This window comes from Aptenodytes forsteri, unplaced genomic scaffold (genome assembly GCF_000699145.1).
Source record: "Aptenodytes forsteri isolate BGI_AS27 unplaced genomic scaffold, ASM69914v1 Scaffold213, whole genome shotgun sequence".
Taxonomy (NCBI): Eukaryota; Metazoa; Chordata; class Aves; order Sphenisciformes; family Spheniscidae; genus Aptenodytes; species Aptenodytes forsteri.
Genome location: NW_008795522.1, coordinates 1,202,030 through 1,221,778, shown reverse-complemented (window position 1 = coordinate 1,221,778; position 19,749 = coordinate 1,202,030). Strand labels below are relative to the sequence as shown.

The following is a 19,749-nucleotide window of genomic DNA, read 5'->3' as shown; positions in this document are numbered from 1 at the left end:
AAACTTCCCTGAGCAGAGCTGAAGGCCCTTGATGCCACCAGTACCTTCATCCTGGTGTGTCCACAACACAGCATCAGTGACTGAGGCTGCTCTGCTGGTAGATACTGGGCTGCATCTGGTTACACGTGCTCTGAAGGAACCAGAAATAACTCCTGGGGCTGCGTTCTCCCTCCATCACTGCCTAGCTAAGCCACCGCCCTGTCAAGTCCAGTGGATTGACACAAGGACCAGGGAAAGGTGACTGATCCTCTCTCCATACTGGGTGACAGTCTCCAGAGCCAAGCACAAAACTTTTGTTTGCTTTTCCCTCCCTCTTCCTCCCCACCATGGAAAACCGGTGGAGAGGGGGTTAGCAAAAGAAATAAATAATTGAAATGTTTTAGCAGCAACTTATTGGCAGAAAGATGGAAACTGAGTTTGGAAAGTCGGCGGAGAGGCCACATACAAAACTTTACCCTGGGGCAAATTTCCCTTGAACAACCACAAATCCAGCCTCTGCTGGTGTGGGAAAGAGCTGATTTTAAGCATTATTCCTTACCCAGCCCATTTCAGTTTTAATAAATTCACATTAAGCTGTGCCAGGGTAGGTTTTCCTCTGACTACCAAGTCATTCTACCCTGGATGCTTACATGACACTGGGCCATGAAACAGTGGGAACAGGAGTTTGCTGGGAATTGCTTTCAAGTGACAACACTTCAAAGAATGGCGACCTGAGGTTTTCACAGTCCGTAATGTCCTGTACCAAATCCCTGCCAGTGCCACAACCCCTTCCTTAACCCTGGGGAGAAGCCAGGAAAGACCTAATGGAGAGCAGGCAATGGGCAGTTGGGTTTCCTGCACCAGGAAGGAGGCAAGGCAGCTGGCTGGCTGCTCTGCTGGCCAAAACCTCCCCAGGCTCTGCAAGCACATCTGCAGCTTTTGTGAGCTCCCCCATCCACAACAGCAGGATGAGAGCTCTGGCACAAACACCTCTCTGCTTTGCCCACAGAAAAGCAAGGCTGTGCACAGCAGAAGCTGGCATGGATGCATTTCACAGCTGACTTGGGGCTGGGGAGGAAAAGCCTACCCCAGCTGTAGAAGCAGCTCCGTCAGTCTGCAGCTTGTGCTGGAGGGAGCTGGGCTGGGGCTGGATGAGTAGGTAAACCACCAAGCAATCCTTGCCTTGCACAAAGATGCTCAGAGCAAGCATCAGGTGTGTGCAGAGTGGAGATCCCCCTCACCTGGGGTTGCTGCTCTCTGCATCTGTGCAAAATGGAAGTCAGGTCATCCCCCTCTCCAGCAATATCTGCTTTCCAAGGGAGGGCTCAGGGGCACCCGCTTTTGATGTCCTAACGTTACTGTACTGGTCCTTCCCCTGCAGAGAACTGTCACACAACCAAATTGAAGATCTGCCCAGTTTCCACCGGTGTCAGCGTCTGGAGGAGCTGTGAGTAAAGAGATGCCCTTGCTTGCACCATGGTCTGGGGGAAAAGGGCTGTTTCGGGGAGAGGGGCAGTTCCCACACACAAAACTCAACCTTAACCAAGCACTGGGAAAGCTGAGCATTATAACTCACTATTTGGACTGCAAATGGACCAGAGCTCCGCTCTTTGCCCCTGTGCAAATACAGAATAAAAATACATCCTCTGTGCATAGGAGCTTAATTCACTCAGGTCTTTTCAGAGGTCCCAGCCACAGCAAACAGAAGTAGGACATGGCAGCACTGAATTTTACTTCACTAACTCAAGCCTCAGTGCGAGCTAATCAAGAATAGGGTTTATCTATACCACAAATGTCTTCTGCTTCAAGGAGGGGTCCCATGCCATGGGCACAAAGCAGCTCTTATCCACACTGCTCAGGGCTAGTCCCTCCATAGAGAAGATTAATGCTTTCCTCATGTGTAGCACTTGAATTGCGTCTCCTCTGGGCCCTGGGAGGCACCTCTGTTGCTCCGAGACAGAGTTATTCATGTTCAGTTCAAAGTGTCTGGAGATCTGGCCCTACACTTCAAATCTAACAGAAGTTCTTGGCCTTTTTGAGAGAAAAAATAAAAATAATAGACTCCATGATTTTTTTATAGAATCCTGCAACGTGGAAGAATAGATGTGTGGGAGCAGCATCTCCACAAAAATACACTGGAGAGGTTGTCCCTGCTTTCTGCAGCACCCCAGCCTGGATGGCCAGACCAGTTCATCCAGCCTTAGCAAAACCAGACATTAGGACACTGTGAAATCACATGAAAACGAGAGTTACATAGCCCTTGCTGCCTCTTCGGGAGCTCTGAGGACAAGAGTTAGAGCTAGACATATTTTTATCTAAAGTACCCCCAGGAAAATGTTTGAAAAAATAGAAAAGACATCAAAAAAAGGACAAACTTTCAGAATTCCAAACCTGTAGCTTCATGCATTGTGCCTAAATTTCTTCTTAGAATATTTTATAATATGCCAAATTCAGACTTAACATTAATATAAAAGTACAGCAAATCCCTCTTTCAGACTACTTAAGTCAGACTGACTGTGTCTTAGATTAACATTTTCTTACAAAATGAATATTTGGTCCCTTAAGCCCAAAGTTATCCTGTAAGCCCCACCCCCACCAGGCATCAGCATTCCTGCTGGGAAATATGTTGGAAACAAGTCTGGCGGTGCATGGTGGTACAGCCTGGCATGCAAACAACTTAGGTGTGCCAGTCACCCTGCTGTAACTGCCAATGTGCAGGTTTTTACCTGCAACACACAGGTGGTCCCTCGCAGCTAAACATCCTTGAATTATTTTTCACCAGCTTGCTCCAATACCCCTTCTTCCCAAGCTCCACCTCTCCCACTCAGTGAGACCCCCAAATTTGTGCACAGAGCTTCCCATGGCCCTCACCTGAAATCTTAACTAGAAGTAGGAGCGATGCCTTCTTGGCTACGTGGGGCATTGAGAAACCAGCAGTAGAGCAGATATGAGACCCTCAAGCCCCTGTCTCTGAAACGTGAACGTGTGGCCAAATACCAGCTGAGAGATGACAGCCATCATGTGCAGGTCCTTGTGTGAGATGAGTCAAGATCACTTCCGAGTCTAAAGGCAGGTTAGCTATCCAACAAAGACCCTGGGGACTTGTAGGTAGAGCACTAGGCAGTGGCTGTCTCCCCTTGGAGAAGGTCACACATCGAGGAGACCACTTCTGCAGGTCTGGGAATTCATGATGGGCATTTTGCAGGAATTTTAAAAAATATTCACCATTGTTCCACACTAGGGAAAAGAAAACTGAAAAACTGTGAGTGTTTCCTGCAAAGTGGATGCTTGGATCAGTTCTGGATGTCTCTCAAGAGGCATGGGGAGTGTATAGGTCAGTCAGCAAACACTGCGTCAGCTCTTACCCTGCTCCCTCCCCTATCCCAGGGAGTGCAGGAGGCTGCTGGAAGGCAGGTGTGCAGGGGCTGAGGCACTTTATGAAAATACACATGCAGAATGTGGATGGTGGGTTCAGCAACACATCAGGATACTTCTTCATGAAAAGCTGAGATGCCTTCAGCCCTCAAACCCCCTTCGTCATCACCAAGGCAAAGGGCAGCACCGTATAGTCCTTCCTGAAGGGTCACACAGAGCTGTTTGCTGACTTACCAGATCCAAGCTCTCCTCTTTTGCTCTGGACAAAGCGTTTGCAGGCTCACGGTGGAGCAGAGTGGGAAATCAGTGTGGCTTTGGAGATAATGGGGCACCTTTAACCACCGCACATCAATGGCACCTTAATGTGCCATGATGGCATCAAAAGGAGAGGCTGTCTGAGCCCTGGAGCTGCCCATAGGACAGAATGGCTTTGAGCTGGTTTGTTGTTCATCCTGTTTACCCCTTGGAATAAGAGTAGGTCTCCCAAGTTCGAATGACAACTTCCACTGTGACAGTTTGCATCTGCTGCCATGGGACAAAAATCCCTACAAAGTATGAACACTGCCTTCAGCTATTTTCTCAAACCAGTTTCTGTTTTTTCAGTGGTCTCCAGCACAACAGGATCCATGAAATCAGAGCAGACACCTTTGTGCAGCTGATGGCCCTGCGCTCCATGTAAGTCTTGTCTGGCAGGGGGAATGACTGGGCTTTTTGCTGGGGGAAGGGGAACCGTGAGCACCCAGCCAGGCTGATGTGGAGTTTCCCAACCCCACTCCCTCTGCCTCTGCTGGGAGGCTTTGCTGTCCAGTCCCTCTTCCACTTCCCCTTACAAAAGAACTGGGCACAAACCTTCTGCCTGGCTTCCCTTCTGCATGCAGACACACCCTGTAAATAAACTCATTACCCGCCAGGCATGCGGACACGCCACACCACATGCTCTAACCACACGCTGCAACTCGTATGTCGCACAGCACACATTACGGACACCTGCCTCCTAAATGCCCACGCAGACATGGACTCGTGGCGGGGATTTGCCACGGTGTGCATGAGCTCTAGCACCCCTTTCCTTACACATGCTAGTCCTGGGCCGTGCACTCCTGGAACATCCGTGCAGACCATCCCGTTTGATTTGGGACTGTCTCCCCACAACTCAAAAGCATATGTTAGATGTATTAAGTGCACACAAGCATGCACAATATCATACACGCATAATGACCTTGCAGTAGACAGCCCACTCAAGTGCTCGGCACCTTTGAGAAGCTAGTAAGTCTCTGCAGGGCGTGATTCTCCCTGTGACATGTGGGAAGAGCCCTCCAAGTGCTGACGGTCTTTATTTACTGTTCTGTTAGGAAGTGAACTGAATAGCACAAAAGTTTTTTCCCATGGTGCAGCAATTTGAGTGTCATTTAATAGGCCAGCATTCTAGAGATCCCATGAGCGTCGTGTACACCGTGTTTGTAACCGCACAGGAACACTCACGTATTACATGTAACGCTACAGACAAGTATGCAAATAGGAGCATGCTGCTGCCACGCTGTAGTCACACAAACATACAGCTGAGCATGTAAGCTCTAGCATTTGCCTTTGGGTATGTTCTGGGTCCCTGTGGGAAGGATCCAACTCACCCAACTTTCGCCTTCTGCAGTGAGACACACACATCTGGGCAGGCACCCCTGGCTTCCTTCAGAGCTGGAGAGATGTAGATACATGTAGGAGACTGCTCGTGTAGCCAGCCTTAGGAGAAGAAATGCTTCTTGATATACAGGTTCCTCTCTGCTGATGACGGAGGGAGATGAGCCCTCTAGCTCAGATGGAAGCAGAGCTTATTGAGGAGCCTCAAGGAATCCTCCCCAAAAAACAAGCCAACTGTACATGACAGGAGACACTCTTGGTTCGCCTCCCACACAGCTCCTGACCCCCTTTGCCCTTGCCTGGGCACCCAGTAGTGTGACCACATCAGGGATGCTCTGGCACTAAGACATAACCCGTCTAATGCTCTGAGGTTTAGCATGTTAGCATTAAAGCTCCAAATTTACAGAAATGAACCCAAAAAGGAACCTTTCCCATTGGTCTCAGTAGAGGAGCTCCTGCAAGGCAAACTCTTGTGCCCTCTGTTAGAGACCACCCATATATAGACCCAAATGTATTTGTCTCCAGGGAGCTGCAAGGAGACAGAACTTGCTGCCGACCAAGGGGCTACAGATCCCACATTGGCTCGCATCGAACCCCTTGACCAGGCTGGTGTCAGCAGCTTCACTGTCCTGCTCTGCACCCCTCTTACTGGCATGTCCTTGCCTTGCAGAGACCTGAGCTGGAATTACATCCAGTTTATTCACCCTGAAGCCTTTGTGACCCTGCACTCGCTCACCAAGCTGTAAGTTGCAATGGTATTTCTTTCACAGTGGGCCATGGACAGCAGGTATCTGAGGACCTCAGACTGACTCCCCAAGCTACGGGGACACCTGGCATTTAGATATCAGAAGGGTGCAGTGCTGAGGTGCATGTCTCAGCGCTGACATGGGCAGACCAAATCCCAAGCTTTCCTATCAATATTAGAGGGATGATGAGAGTGCAGAAGAGGCCGTCTTCAAGATGGTTTCACCCTGAATACTTAAGCCAGTACCTCCGCTTTCTGATGCTTTCTTACCTGCCTTCAATACCTTTATGAAAGATCAGCATGATAGACCATTTCAGCAAGAGTCATCATAGACCATCTTTGCTGGCTCTGGAGGGGTCCCCAGTCCTCAGCCCCCTCACCAAGACTCTCGGGTATTTTATGAGCTGGGAGCTGCAATCATACCTGCCCTATTATGGGGGAAGTGGTGGGGGAAGAGACACATGGGGCAGACATGTGCACAGGGAGGTAGATACCACCCAGAGCTTTAAGCGTGGGCATTAATCCCTGCCCCTCATTTCCTCCAGGGGCAGCAGTATCAATCCATTTATCTTCAGAGGATCCTGGTCCCCATGCAGCACCCAGCCCCATTTCAGCATCACATTTGAGGGAGCAATCAAGGCAGGCAGCACGGCTCTCCAAGCCTCTGCTTGGCAGAGCAGAGCAGCAAAACCCTGACTGCGGTCTCCCTCTCTGCTTTCCCTTCATCAGGGACTTGACTGATAACCGGCTGGTGACGCTGCCTCTGGATGGTTTGGGTGGACTGACCCATCTGAAGCTTCAAGGCAACCCCGCTCTCTCCGAGCCCTTCACCAAGGAGAGCTTCCCCAAAATGAGGTACTGGTGGTGTTGGCTCTTTCACTTCTGGCGCTCAGCACAGCCTGTATTTGCTTATAGCAATCAGCCTCCTGTTTACCTTGTTTATCTCATGCTTTCCTCCATCCTTTCAGGCCAATAGGTTGAGGAAGCTTCATCTGCTGCTAACGCGTCTCATCTTTTAAAGTCTTCCACGGGAGAGCAGTGATGCGCTCCCGGGCCCGCTGCCCCCACCCCAGACACACACACAAGTGGAAAGCATGGAGCAGGCCCAGCTCAGGGCTCCTCTCAGTGGAAAACATTCCCAGAAGCCAGTCCTAGCTAACGACATCCAGCTTTCCTTCAGTAAACTCTGTTTGTGTGGCCGTGTCTTGTCTGCTATGGATTAATGAGGAGCCTGAAGGGGTCAAACTGAGCAAGATGAGGCTGCAAAAGGCTCGGAGTGCAGTGCTGCACTGCAGGCTCTGGCTCTCCTGACCCTCCCTCAGTGGTGGGTCTCCAGTGTGGCACCTGCCCTCAGGCTGAGGGGCCCATGGTCCAGATGATGCAAATTCCCCTGAGGTGAAGCCATCTTTTGCTTGGGTCTCCCAGGTAGTTCCTTTGGAGCCAAGGATGCACGAGCTGATGCTCCCACTTATCCAGTACAGGTTCCCAAGGCTGGAGCTTCTCAAATTTAGACACCCACTGCTGGGGTCACAGGCCACTGCACCAACATTGGCCTTAATAGCTCAGGTCCAAGGAAAAGTGTGGAGCTCTCACTTTGGTCTGCCTCAGCAGTGGTGCCTGCAGAGATTTCTCTTCTGACTTTTTTGACTCATCATAGCTGGGATCTGCTGCGTGACTGGTTTCCAAATGCAGGGGATACCAGAAGCTTCTGGAGGGCTTTCCACACCCAAGATGGCAGTCCCTTGTGCAAAGCGGGTCAAGTTCAGCACTTCCAGGGGCATTCCTCCTCTAAACTAATTCCATTGACATCTGTGGAGCTGGTTTGGATTTGTACCAGAGAGACTGAGTCTGCAGGAGTGGTTCATTGAACCACGCCAGGCGACGGACCCATTAACTTTTCCTAAATTTTGGGGTACTGCCATTAAGTAGTCTTATTCTTGGGGCATATGTCTGGAGGAATCATCTGAGAACAGTTCTTAGCCATCCTGGGAGGATCTGTACCTCCCTACCACCTTTCAATAATAGGATTTAATTTGGAGCTTACAACAGGAAGCAAGCTTGTATACAGAGTTTCCATAGCCTCCCGGGGCTCAGCCAGAAATGTTTGGGAACTTAAAACAAAAGCATATTTTTAGAATATAGAGTTTCACCATATTTACTGATCTTGTCAGAAGACCTTAATTGTCTGGAAAACCTGAGGTTCCTTTGCCTTCATCAGCAGTCTTCCTGACTTCCAGCAAAGAAGCAGGAGTTTGCTGTCTTTGAAGGAAATGCAGCTGCTGACTGATAGCCTGGTATTTCATCCAGATGATGTTCAGCTGCTGTTTAATTAACCTTGTAATACATGCTATAATTAACAACTAACAATTCTACTTTCAAGAAGAAATCAGACATATTAAAATAACTTGCTACACTTGAGAGACCTGAGATTTCCCTGCCGGAGCTGGCAGGGGTGAGCCACGGTCATGGAACGGGAGTTTGGAGGTGCTTCTCTGGCCTTCGGCAACAAGCAAGGGGGACCTTGCACTTGCTCAAGCTCTCAGAAAGATTCTCACCTTGAACAAAAGAAAGGATGCCCAGCAAAAAATGGCCTTGGGGTAAAAAATGAAGACTCCACATGTACATGGCATATTGCCGAAGGGCACGGTAAAGAGAGGCTAATTCAGTCTAGGGAGAACTGCAGAAAGGTTTTTAGGAATTATCGAGGAACTTTAGTGCAGTTTCCAAACCTGGTGTTTGACAACATCCTATTGACAGACAGTGTCTTAAGCGCCAAAAGTGGGGCAGTGCAGAGACACCGTGGGGTGACTCGGGTCCACACTCTGTCCTACATGGAGTCCTTCACCAGAGCAAAGTCCTGCTCCAATGTAACCATCAACTGATAGACTGGCTTGTGTCACATGTGGAAATAAAGCAAAAAGTGCAAAGCAATGGAGAGTCAGGTCATGGAGGTGACGCACCTAAAAATTCTGCTTTCCCCCTTTGCAGAGTCCTCGAGGTACCTTACGCCTACCAGTGCTGTGCCTATGGAAGCTGCAGCAGCTTCTTCAAGATGTCCAACCAATGGGAGGCAGAAGACATGAGCCCTGAGGAGGAGGATCCCCACAAGAGGACCATGGAATTGTTTCCAGGTCATGCTGATAATCACTGTAAGTAAACTGGGCTGAATGGTGATGCAATCCTGCATTTGCAGGAGTGGTCCCACTGCCAGCCGTGGAGTTACATCTGCCTCAGGGAAGGCAGACTGATCCTTCTCCAGCTCTGGTGGCCAGTTGCTGTGAATGGGCTTCAATTAGTGTCACTGCATTGGAGAAGGAGCTGATCTGGCGCATCCAAACCTTCACAATCTGACAGAAAGATCTGGCAGCCCTCGACAGGATGGACATGTATGCTAATTTGGCGGGAGGCTACCCAAGCCACCTGAGCAAGGTGGCTGAGGTTATATGGGACAGCTTCGGGGCTTGGCATTAGGCTTCTGGGCAATACGGAGCCTCTGGCAGGACATCAGTCTTTGTTGGTACAACATACAGAGAATGGGCCCTAGGATTAATCTGAGTTAATCTGAGCGAAGGAACTCGAAGGACTGGAACGTGCAGCTGGCTGGAGGTAAAGAGACCCATGTCCACACTCCTGTGCATATACCCTGATGCTACAGCAAAGGTCAGGGTTAGGTGTGAACAAAAGGACACGTTTGGGGAATATGATGAGCTCAGCATGGGGGCTAGCCTATGCAGGGCAGAAGTTAAAGACGAGCAGAGCCTTCTGTTCAAGAAGCAATTTATTCTGTGCTCCAAAATGCACTTCTGCATAGACCTCCATAAAATCTGTTGCACAAGGTCAGCAGACCTCCTGCACCCACAGATTCACAGCACAACAGCAGCTCCAGGCAGAAAGCTGGTGTGATCCTTTTGCAAGGGAATCTCAGAATAATGTGAAGAAAAGCATGAGCTCTTTTGCTTCCTCTGTAACTGCTGGAGAGTGGAAATAGCATTTCAGGACACAGCTTGGATGCTGCATTTGTTTATATATTTGTGTAAATACAGAGGCCACATGAACTTCCGAGGTCTGAAACGCCCTGTAGGCAAAACCACATCATGCTGTGTGTCTGTAGGAGATGGGGAGAGGGCTGAGTCCCTGAGGAGCACTTGACTCACCTGCTCCCAGGAGCACCGTGCACCCAGCTATAACCAGGGGCTCTGCAGAATCTCCTCCTGCATCCTAAGCGGGCAGGACTAGATCTGGAGCCAGATAGTGACCCAGCTTAGTTGGGTTTTCTGTGTTTCAGCAGTGGTGGGAGGCAGGATGACCCAGACACTTTATGACACAGCCAGCGAGTGAGTCACGAGCCCTGCGTCTCTGCTCCTGCCATCTGCCCTGCCCCAATCCTTCACAGACTAAGAATAAGCTTTAGCAATGTAGAAAGTCCAGCCAGGGGCTAGCAAGTGTGATTCCTACCAGCACGATGTGGCTCCTGGAAGCATGGTAGACTTGGTGGTTACACTGGGCCGACAGTACAGAGGAGCCATATGTTACAGTCATTGCTGCAGGAATTTCTTCTCAGCTGGGTCAGTTTTTCCATCATTAATGCAGCCCATACTTTAACAGTCCTTGTGCATATAGTTGGGGTGTTTGCCCAGCAAATTACAGCATCTGTGAAAAGACCTGGTTTGCAACCAGGGACCGTAGTACTGCTTACAGACCTGCTCTTGCTGGGCACCAAAGCATTTGATGTCTCAAAGGATACTCTCTCCTGGCCCAGTCAGCAGATCAATGCCTCCCACAGGCTCCCAGGCCTCCAAGCCAGTCTCAGTCTCATGGATTATATGTGTGTTCACGAGATATTAGGACCAGAGGGGAATGCTGAGTGATTCTAAGACGTGCCAGATGACACTATTAGCAGCTCGTAAAGGCCCACATTTTCAGATGTTAAAGCACTGGGTTTGTCTGAAATATCAAACCACAGAGGTGCAAATGTGAAATGCACAAGAATGTCCTGCCTCACTATGCGCAGCTTTCACAGACAGCTCTCCTTACCATTCAGCGATGCATGGTCTACTCTTAACGATGAGGGTTTTGTGATATTGCTATTTTACTGAATTAATTGTTGCTTTATTTCTGTTCCCAGTGCTTCCTTTCTGATGGCCACCAGGGGTATTTAGCTGTGTTATATGAATTTTGTAACACTTCCTCATTAAAGAGGAAAAAAGCTTCCAAACATTCCTTCCATGCGAAAGATAAAGTGGTCTCATTAAGAGAAAATAACTCGGGGCTCTGTCCCTGCAGTGTTCAGCCAGGCTCATCAGGGCGCTTGGATGCTGTGGCAGAACTTGTGAGAGGGATGGGCACGCTTCCAGATAGCCGTGTCCTCTCAGCCTTGCGTAGTGCTTCTAGGAAGGGACTGAGGAACCCTTTACAAACAAGTCCGCGGAACCTCACAGCTGGGCGGTGAAAGGCAACTTGTCCCAGGCAGCGACGTAGGGGCGAGAAATGGGTCCCCGGTGGCACAGCCCTGCTCCAGCAGCCAGCCAATGCTGCCTCCCACAGCGTGTCCCGCTCCCGCATCCAGCACCCATCCCTCAGCCGAGCCCCGCGCCCAAGGGACCGTCTGACTTCAGCCACAGAGTGCACATGGTGCCACGGACCCCAGGGCCAGCTCAGCTCTTTCCCATCCTCCCAGGGCCCCGGATGCCTGGGAACCCCCCGGACACCACCAAAGTGTGTCCGTTCACATCTGAGTAGCGGCCACCCGAGGCCCAAAGGAGTGTGGTTAGTGCATGTCTCATCACTGTCACCTTGTCACAACAGATATTTAAGGTCCCGTTTCCAAAATTTTTGGTGCTTGGGATATGCCTTGGATTATAATTGGCGGCGTTTAGCAGATACCCCCTGCCCCAGGCCCGTCCCGTGTGGCTGGGCAGCAGCCCAAAGATGGCTCGGGGGCTTGTCACACAGACATCCACCCGACACTCCCCGGCAGCTCGCTCCTGCCACCCTCCTGAAACTGGCTGCAGAGGGAGGACGGGCAAGTTGCAGGTCCTCCCATGGCCCCGAGCCACTTCCAACACAGTCCCAGCACCCCCCTTGGGGACCATGGTTTGAGGGATAGAAAAGGATGTATTTACTTACAAGCAATGTTTGCAATAATGGAACAAAGCTATAGAAAGCGAGAACACACTTGCATGGTTATCCTCGACAATAGGACACTGCTTTACCCAGTCCAGCACCTCCATTAGCTTGTAAAGCTGACTAATTAATTTTTGCAACCATCCAGCAAACCCTGGAGGGTCCTTAGAGCTACACTTTTCCTGCTTCTGTCATTCAAGAAGGCTACTCAAGTCCCCCAGAAAGCACCTGCCCAGGCCCCTTGCAGCCACCCATGCCCTAACTCTCAGGTAGAGCACAATTATCTGCAAACCCCGCGTGGGGACTGCCCTGGGTAAGGCAGACAATACAAAAGGGGAAGAAGCATCCAGCCCCATGTTTTTTGTTCTACTCCTTCTCCAGCAATTCTCCTCCTCTCCCTCCCACTTCTGTGTTTGTACAGCCAACTGGGAACCATTTTCCATGGAAAGGGCCCTACTAGCAAAGTGTTTTTTTCCATAAGGCCTCAGAAAGCGGAGATGTTTTAGCAAATACCATTGCCACGAGCCACTTCCAACACAGTCCCAGCACCCCCCTTGGGGACCACTGGTTTGAGGATAGAAAAGGATGTATTTACTTACAAGCAATGTTTGCAATAATGGAACAAAGCTATAGAAAGCGAGAACACACTTGCATGGTTATCCTCGACAATAGGACACTGCTTTACCCAGTCCAGCACCTCCATTAGCTTGTAAAGCTGACTAATTAATTTTTGCAACCATCCAGCAAACCCTGGAGGGTCCTTAGAGCTACACTTTTCCTGCTTCTGTCATTCAAGAAGGCTACTCAAGTCCCCCAGAAAGCACCTGCCCAGGCCCCTTGCAGCCACCCATGCCCTAACTCTCAGGTAGAGCACAATTATCTGCAAACCCCGCGTGGGGACTGCCCTGGGTAAGGCAGACAATACAAAAGGGGAAGAAGCATCCAGCCCCATGTTTTTTGTTCTACTCCTTCTCCAGCAATTCTCCTCCTCTCCCTCCCACTTCTGTGTTTGTACAGCCAACTGGGAACCATTTTCCATGGAAAGGGCCCTACTAGCAAAGTGTTTTTTTCCATAAGGCCTCAGAAAGCGGAGATGTTTTAGCAAAATTCAAATAAATAAGGGCTACTTCAAAAACAATGCAGTCTGCCTTGCTAGAACACAACAGCCATTTTCTTTTCTCTACAGTTCCCAGGCTGGGAGAAGTACTGATTTCCAGCAGAGAGAGGCACATTTTCTGCTTTGAATCCCACTGTGCTGGCCAAGGATTGCTTTGCAATTCACACCTAGCTCAGTAGCCCAGGCAAAACAAAAGATCGCTGCCTTTACCTCATGCAAATCTTTAACCTATGCTTAAAACCAGCCTCTGTGCATTCTGGCCCTTTGAAGAAAAAAGGGATGGGGGCAGATTACACTTTAACACTACCATCGTTTGGGTGGCAGGGGGGCAGAGAAGGTGCAAGTCTCTGCATTGATTTGCGTATCGTGACTGCACATCACAGCCTCCGCACTGTGGATGGAAAAGACACTGGAGATTTATAAGACTATAAAATACAAGGAGGAAATATTTTTCCATCCCACTGTGAGTGTTTTCCTGCCAGACTCCAAAGCAGCAGTAATATTTCAACTCTTATACAGACAGATTTTTTAAATGGCATTTTTTTCCAAAGCTCACTGAAGCCGAGAAAGCCACAATGCTTGTCAGGAGCCACTAAAGATAGCATGTTATTTGTCATCATTCTTTAATCAAATAATCACAGTTGCATTTTCAAACACAAGCAGGGACCAGACCTCATGAGAGGCACCATTTCTAAGCAGAATAGGCAACTAAATCCCACTTAGGTTAGCCATATCTTCAGCACTGTGGAAACTAGCCTTCCTGGCCAGTGTCTGAGCTGCCAGCTGCACACCTGGGCACCAGCATCCATCCGTATCATCCAAGGGAGAGTTCATCCCACAGCCACAGATCCAGCTCCCTGGCTATCGGGCTGCAGCAAGCACAAAACACGTCCTTTCCCCTTCCTCCCACCCACAGAAAACCCTCCGGAGGTCTCCACTGGGAGCAGAAGGCTGTGCTTGTGCCATGGGTGGGGATGGTGCAGTGGGACAGCAGCTGTTCTCACTGTGTCCCAGCGCTGTGAATCAGCGGTAGTTTAAGATGAACAAGGAACAAAGCAGAAAAGTATGTCTTGGATTAGATTAAGAGGATGCCATTCTCCTTGGTGATGACCTACACCTACATGCCATCGAAAACACAGCTGAGGTCTCAGCCCCTTTCTCTTCCAGCAGCTTCTCCTTCAGCCAGGGAGTCTCTGCCTGACCCTCAGGGAGCCCAAGCCTGGCTCAGGGTGCAGCTGCCAGAGTGATGGAGATGCTGGCCCAGCAGGCTGGGCTCTGAGGGCAGTGCAGTCTGGTTGCATAAACCCCACGGGATCCAAAGTCTGCAGGCATGGGCAATCAGTCTGCCTTTAAGCAAACCCAGGACTGGGAACCTCCAGGGTTAAAAACAAGGCACCACAGTCCCAAGAAATCATAGGACATAAAATAAAGCAATAAATGTTGGGTTCTCTTGTCTTTTTGCTTCTGAGCCGTTTGGTGGTGGTTGCTGACGACGAATTTCTGCTGCAAGTAGAGGCTAATGGCTCTCTTTGAACAAAGCTCCAAAGTCCTTGTTGATGAACTAACGCTGGACCAGGCCTGCCCAGAAAGCTTCCATTTAGAAGATGCATTTGAAGGCTTTGTTTTCTGTAACCACATAGGCTAGAGTATTTCTTTATTTTTAATAAAGCATGCAGGGAGGAGGGATCTGCAGTCACACAACTCTGGGATCTGGGGCTCTTACACTTCAAATGTTGGGAGTAACCTAAAACAGAGGGGTTGGCCACATTGCAACCCACCAACGTTAAAAGACCTTCTCCCTCTACAGCAGTGACTGCAGGGGACAAACTGGACACCAGCAGCTACTTTGAACCTGTGGGCTGGGAACTGGCTTGAAAAGTCTGTGTTGAGGACACGCAGTGGGAAAAGCTTCTGGCCCATCTAGCCCTGACGGCCCTGCTCGTTCTTCTCTGAGCATCATTTCTCATTGTTTTCTCCCCAGATGACCTAGAGGCAGATGACCTCCAGCTGGACCTTGAGGAATCAAAGCTGCACCCCACTATTCAGTGCACGCCAAGCCCCGGTGAGCAGCCAGGGAAACCCGTTGAACACAGCTGGGATCCATTGAGCTTCTCTAAATCCCCAGGATCCCATGACCCTTCCTGCAGTGTCTCACAGATGTGCAGATCAGAACCCTGAATGGTTGTGCTTTGGCCAAACTGGGGACAAGTGAGGAGCTTCCTTCTCCCACTCAGATGTAGCTGCCCTCCTGTGAGGAGAGGACAAGGTCATGGTAACCCTGACCAGGAGTCCCAGGTATCTCCAGTTCCTCCATCCACCAACCTGCCCGCAGTCAGACTCTTGGCTCTCAAGAAGTTCCTGTTCCCTTGCAAGACTTAGACTTTGCTTTGTCCCAGCCAGCCCAGAATATTGCATGACAAGATCTTGTCCTTGATCTCCCGATCATACTTGCAGCACTGCAAACTGCAAGGGTACTTTACTCTGTTTCCTGAGAAAGGGAGAGAAGGGAGGTGCTGGACTGCACCTAGCCACTTTCTCCTTACTTCCATCAAAAACATCCCAGCGGCCACAGGCTGGCTGGGACACAAGGAAGCTGCCTTCTGATTTTGTCCCCGTTCACAGCTCAGTGGTGTCCTACACAAGCACAGCTGAAGGCTGGAGAAGCCTGGCTCCATCCAGGCAGCTGTGGGACACTGGCAGGGATGGAGTTTTCGCCACTTTTCCCACTGAGTTTGCTGCAAAAGAGACAAGAAGGAACAAGATTTTAGCAGAGGGCATGCCCTGCTGCCTGGGTACAGAGGTGGTGGCTCTCTGAGGAAAGTCAGCCAAAGACCTCCACCCCCTTTGAGCTGAACAAGCTTTCTCAGTTTCCTCTAATTTCTTTTGCTCTCTACTGCCTAAAACTTGGCCCGTCCTGTTTCTGGTTTTGCTGAGCTCCCACCCTGAGCCCCTCACTGTAACATCTGAATCCCTCCCAGAGGCCACTGTCTCTCATTGCACTGTCTCTCCCCACTCTCTTCTTTTTCCTTTGGCAAACAGCATCCACCACCAGTCCCCTTTTTACCCCTCCATGACCTTCCCTTCTCACTCCCCCTTCTCCCCATGTCCACCCTCCACCATTCTTTCTCCTGACATCCTCCCATGTTCTCCTTGCCCAGGCCCCTCTGTCCCTTCCCCGCTCTTCCTCCCCGCCTGCTGTCTCTCCCTCCTGCTCTAACACTTCATCTCACCTTGGCCATCCCCTCCGTGCAGAGGTCATTCATGCAGAAACAATAAGACACCACTTAGCCAAGGTCTTGAGTGTAAGGGCAGAGGCTGGCAACGTCAGAGCATCCTGCCGTCTCTCACACATCTCCACACCACTAACTCCAAGATCCCAGGGGGTACGTGAGAAGGAGCAGCTAATGGCAGAGCGGCCCAAATGCCAGGCTGACACCAGGAGTGTTAGTGGGTCTGGAGTCCCACAGAAATGTGGGGCATTATGGTCATGAGTTCCTTTGGACAAAGGCCCACCTGGAGCTCAGACTCTGCCCCCCTGAACAGCATAGGGCAGGTGGAACATGAGAGCAAAAAGGCTTTGCCACGCATACGGTCATGGGGTGGCAATGCAAGGCCCCAACCTTTTTACATTTTAGGAGCTCTGATAAGTTTGCCATTTCTCACATTTCACATATGACCTCTCCCTGCACCTCGTTTCTGCCCTGGACAAGATCTGAGAGGAGGCCCTGGTCGGCATGCCAGAGGCACCCCAGTGTGGGGACAGGAGCACAGGGGAGCTGGGACAGAGCCAAGAGGCAGCACTGCTGCCATTCTGCTGCAGAAGAGGGCAGGCAATGTTGCATGCTCCTTTCCAGCCCTCAGCATTCAACAGGCAAGGGGCTGGTGGGGACAGGAGAGGGCTGGGACCTGGCCGCTGCTCCAAACAGCACCACTAGAGCAGAGTGGCATATTCTGGGTTTAACTTTGAGTTTTGTTTTCTTCCAGGTCCCTTCAAGCCTTGCGATCACTTGTTTGAGAGCTGGATCATCCGCCTGGGAGTCTGGGTCATCGTTCTGGTCTCAGTGCTCTGCAATGGGCTGGTCATTCTGGCTGTCTTTGCCTCTCCCAGCTACCTCTCTCCAGTTAAGTTCATCGTCGGCTCCATAGCTGGAGCCAACATGCTGACTGGCATTTACTGCAGTATGCTGGCTCTCGTCGATGCCCTGACCTACGGCCAGTTTGCCAAATATGGCGCCAGATGGGAGACCGGCGCAGGCTGCAGGGTGACGGGGTTCCTGTCAGTGTTTGCCTCCGAGGCTGCCATCTTTCTGCTGACATTGGCTGCCGTGCAGTGCAGCATTTCAGTCTCCTGTGTGCGGGCCTATGGAAAGTCACCCTCCTTAGGCAAGGTCAAGGCTGCTGCCTTTTGCTGCCTGTTGCTGTCCTCTGTGGCTGCCGTTCTGCCTCTCTTCTCCATTGGGGAATATGGAGCATCCCCTCTCTGCCTCCCGTATCCCATCCCAGATGGGAAACCCACCACCCTGGGCTTCACTGTGGCCTTGGTGATGACAAACATGCTCTGCTTCCTGACTATCACGGGCACCTACATCCGACTCTACTGCAACCTGCTGAAGGGGGAGTTCAGTGCTGTCTGGGACTGTGCCATGGTCAAGCATGTGGCCTGGCTGATCTTCACCAACTGCCTCCTTTACTGCCCAGTGGCCTTCCTCACCTTCTCCTCCACACTCAACCTCTTCCTCATCACCCCAGAGGTCATCAAATCCGTCCTCCTTGTGGTCCTGCCCCTGCCCGCCTGCCTGAACCCCTTGCTCTACCTGCTCTTCAACCCCCACTTCAGAGATGACCTCCGCCTGCTGAGGCAGAAGAGCCAGGACAAGGGGAGCTACCCCCAGTCCTGCGGGGTCGATGACATGGAGAAAAGCTCCTATGACTCCACACAGGCTCTGGTGAGCTTCTCTGACATCGACCACATATTCGAGACACCTGATTCCCTGGGAGTGCACCCCATCCTCGACAGCTACAGCTTCCCCTCCATGACGCTTGTCCCCTGCCAGCAAAGGGTGGGCACCAGGGGGAAGGAGCGGGGCTTCTCTGAGCATTGTCCCTGCCTCAATGACAGTGAGGTGCTGATCGCTTCAGAGAGTCGAGATCCGGCCGGCAGCAGTCTCCGGATAGCCTTCTTCCCCTCCCCACCCACGCCGCCCTACACGTCTCACTTATAAACCTCCTCTGAGTAGCCGTGCCAAACAGCCCCACACCACACACTGAGGGCCAGCCCCAGCGCTGGGTGGCCAGCAAGGTGACAGCAGGCTGCTCCATGTAAAGCACCAGTACAACCCATCTACCCTCACCCCTCATCATACCTGCCTGGGCAACCGGCACCGCTCTGCCAGCTGCCACTCGCCTGGAAGGGCTCTGACTGAGCTCCAGATACTCAGGGCTGGCCATGGGAGGAGATAAACCCCCTGCGCAAGTGTTTCCCCTGCTAGGGACTGCCTGGGAGAGAGCCCCACCAGCTCAGGAGATGGGTCAGGGAGACCCTCCTCCTCGTCATCCTACAGCATCACAAGCCGGGAGGAGCCTGCAGCAAAGCCAAGCATGTCTTCTCAAGGCAGAGATGTCTTAGCAAGCAAAAGCCATTGCTGTGGCAGAAACACATGGAAATGGCCGACTGCAGTGATGTGGCCACCCATAGGGACCTCAGGCCTTGTCCTTCAGGTCCTCCGCAGGTCCCACAGACCCCTGGAAAAGAGCTTGTGTCTGCCCCACGCCATCGACTGGAAGAGCAGAGGAAGTGGATTAAAAGCAGTGTATCCATGCGTGCACCTGAGGTTTGGACCACCTCCATTTTGGGAGGCTCCACTTCATCCACTGGGAGCCTCATGGGTTGGGCAGGACCCCCACTTTCAGATGACACCAGGAGCTGGGGATGCTCAGCCCCTCTTTCAATCTGGCCCACAGTGTCTAACAAGGGGTCTCTGAACCCTAAGGCAGCCAAATCCAAACGCCTCCCCGGAGAAATGTACGTGCTTTGCCTGAGGTCACTTGGCAGCGCCTGGCCAGGGCGCCCAAGGGAACACTGGGCTCCCTCCACCTTCATCACTCCTTCCACCTTCGCGTGCTGCAGCACACCTGGGGCACTCCTGCCTACAGCCACCTGGCTCCTAGTCAGGCTCAGTGAAAATGGGGTCTGGCTCCCTCACTGCCCCCAAACCTCACTCTTGGAAGAGGCTGTAGGTTCTTGGGTACATGTCCTCCATGCAGAATAGCCGGTTTGGGGGCTGCATTTGCCCTCCCTCATTTTAAGGGCAGCTCGTGTAGAAGGAGGGAACAGAAATCAGCCTTGTGGGATGATGGCATCAGGAGGACACAGGCCACTGGGAACAGTCTCAAATTCACTCCCTGCAGCTCAGGGATCTCCCAAATCCATCCTCTCCATCACAAACCCTCCCACTGCCGCCCAACGCAGCAGGAAGCCCGCGGTCAGAGCTCAGGCCCTGGGCAAAGCTTTGGTTCTGCTGACATTACTGCAGCTGTATAAGTCATTCATTCTTGTGAGATAATAAATGAGCCCCATTGCTGACCAGTGGCTGGCTTCTGTCCTCTTGCATGTGAAAAGCACCTTGTTGGTTCATTCAGTGCCTGGCTGGCTGCCTCCCCCAGTGAAACTGGGCTGTTGTGGTTTGGATGTTGTCTGTATTGCCTGAGTGAGGACTGGGAAATTGCATTGTGTCCAAATGAGCTGGCACCATCTCCTCCCCACCCCTCTTCTTCAGAG

General features: G+C 51.3%; 1 protein-coding gene across 1 annotated transcript in view; it reads left to right on the top strand.

Annotated features, from left to right (window-relative positions):
- The window catches only part of LGR6 (leucine rich repeat containing G protein-coupled receptor 6), a 166,375-nt gene extending 148,182 nt beyond the window's left edge, over positions 1-18,193 (top strand). The window contains exons 12-18 of the mRNA XM_009281913.1: positions 1,361-1,426; positions 3,958-4,029; positions 5,657-5,728; positions 6,461-6,586; positions 8,720-8,880; positions 14,953-15,033; positions 16,956-18,193. Coding sequence (XP_009280188.1) covers positions 1,361-1,426; positions 3,958-4,029; positions 5,657-5,728; positions 6,461-6,586; positions 8,720-8,880; positions 14,953-15,033; positions 16,956-18,193 — 1,816 coding nt within the window. The remainder of the gene's footprint in view (positions 1-1,360; positions 1,427-3,957; positions 4,030-5,656; positions 5,729-6,460; positions 6,587-8,719; positions 8,881-14,952; positions 15,034-16,955) is intronic.
- Positions 18,194-19,749: the final 1,556 nt, after the last annotated feature.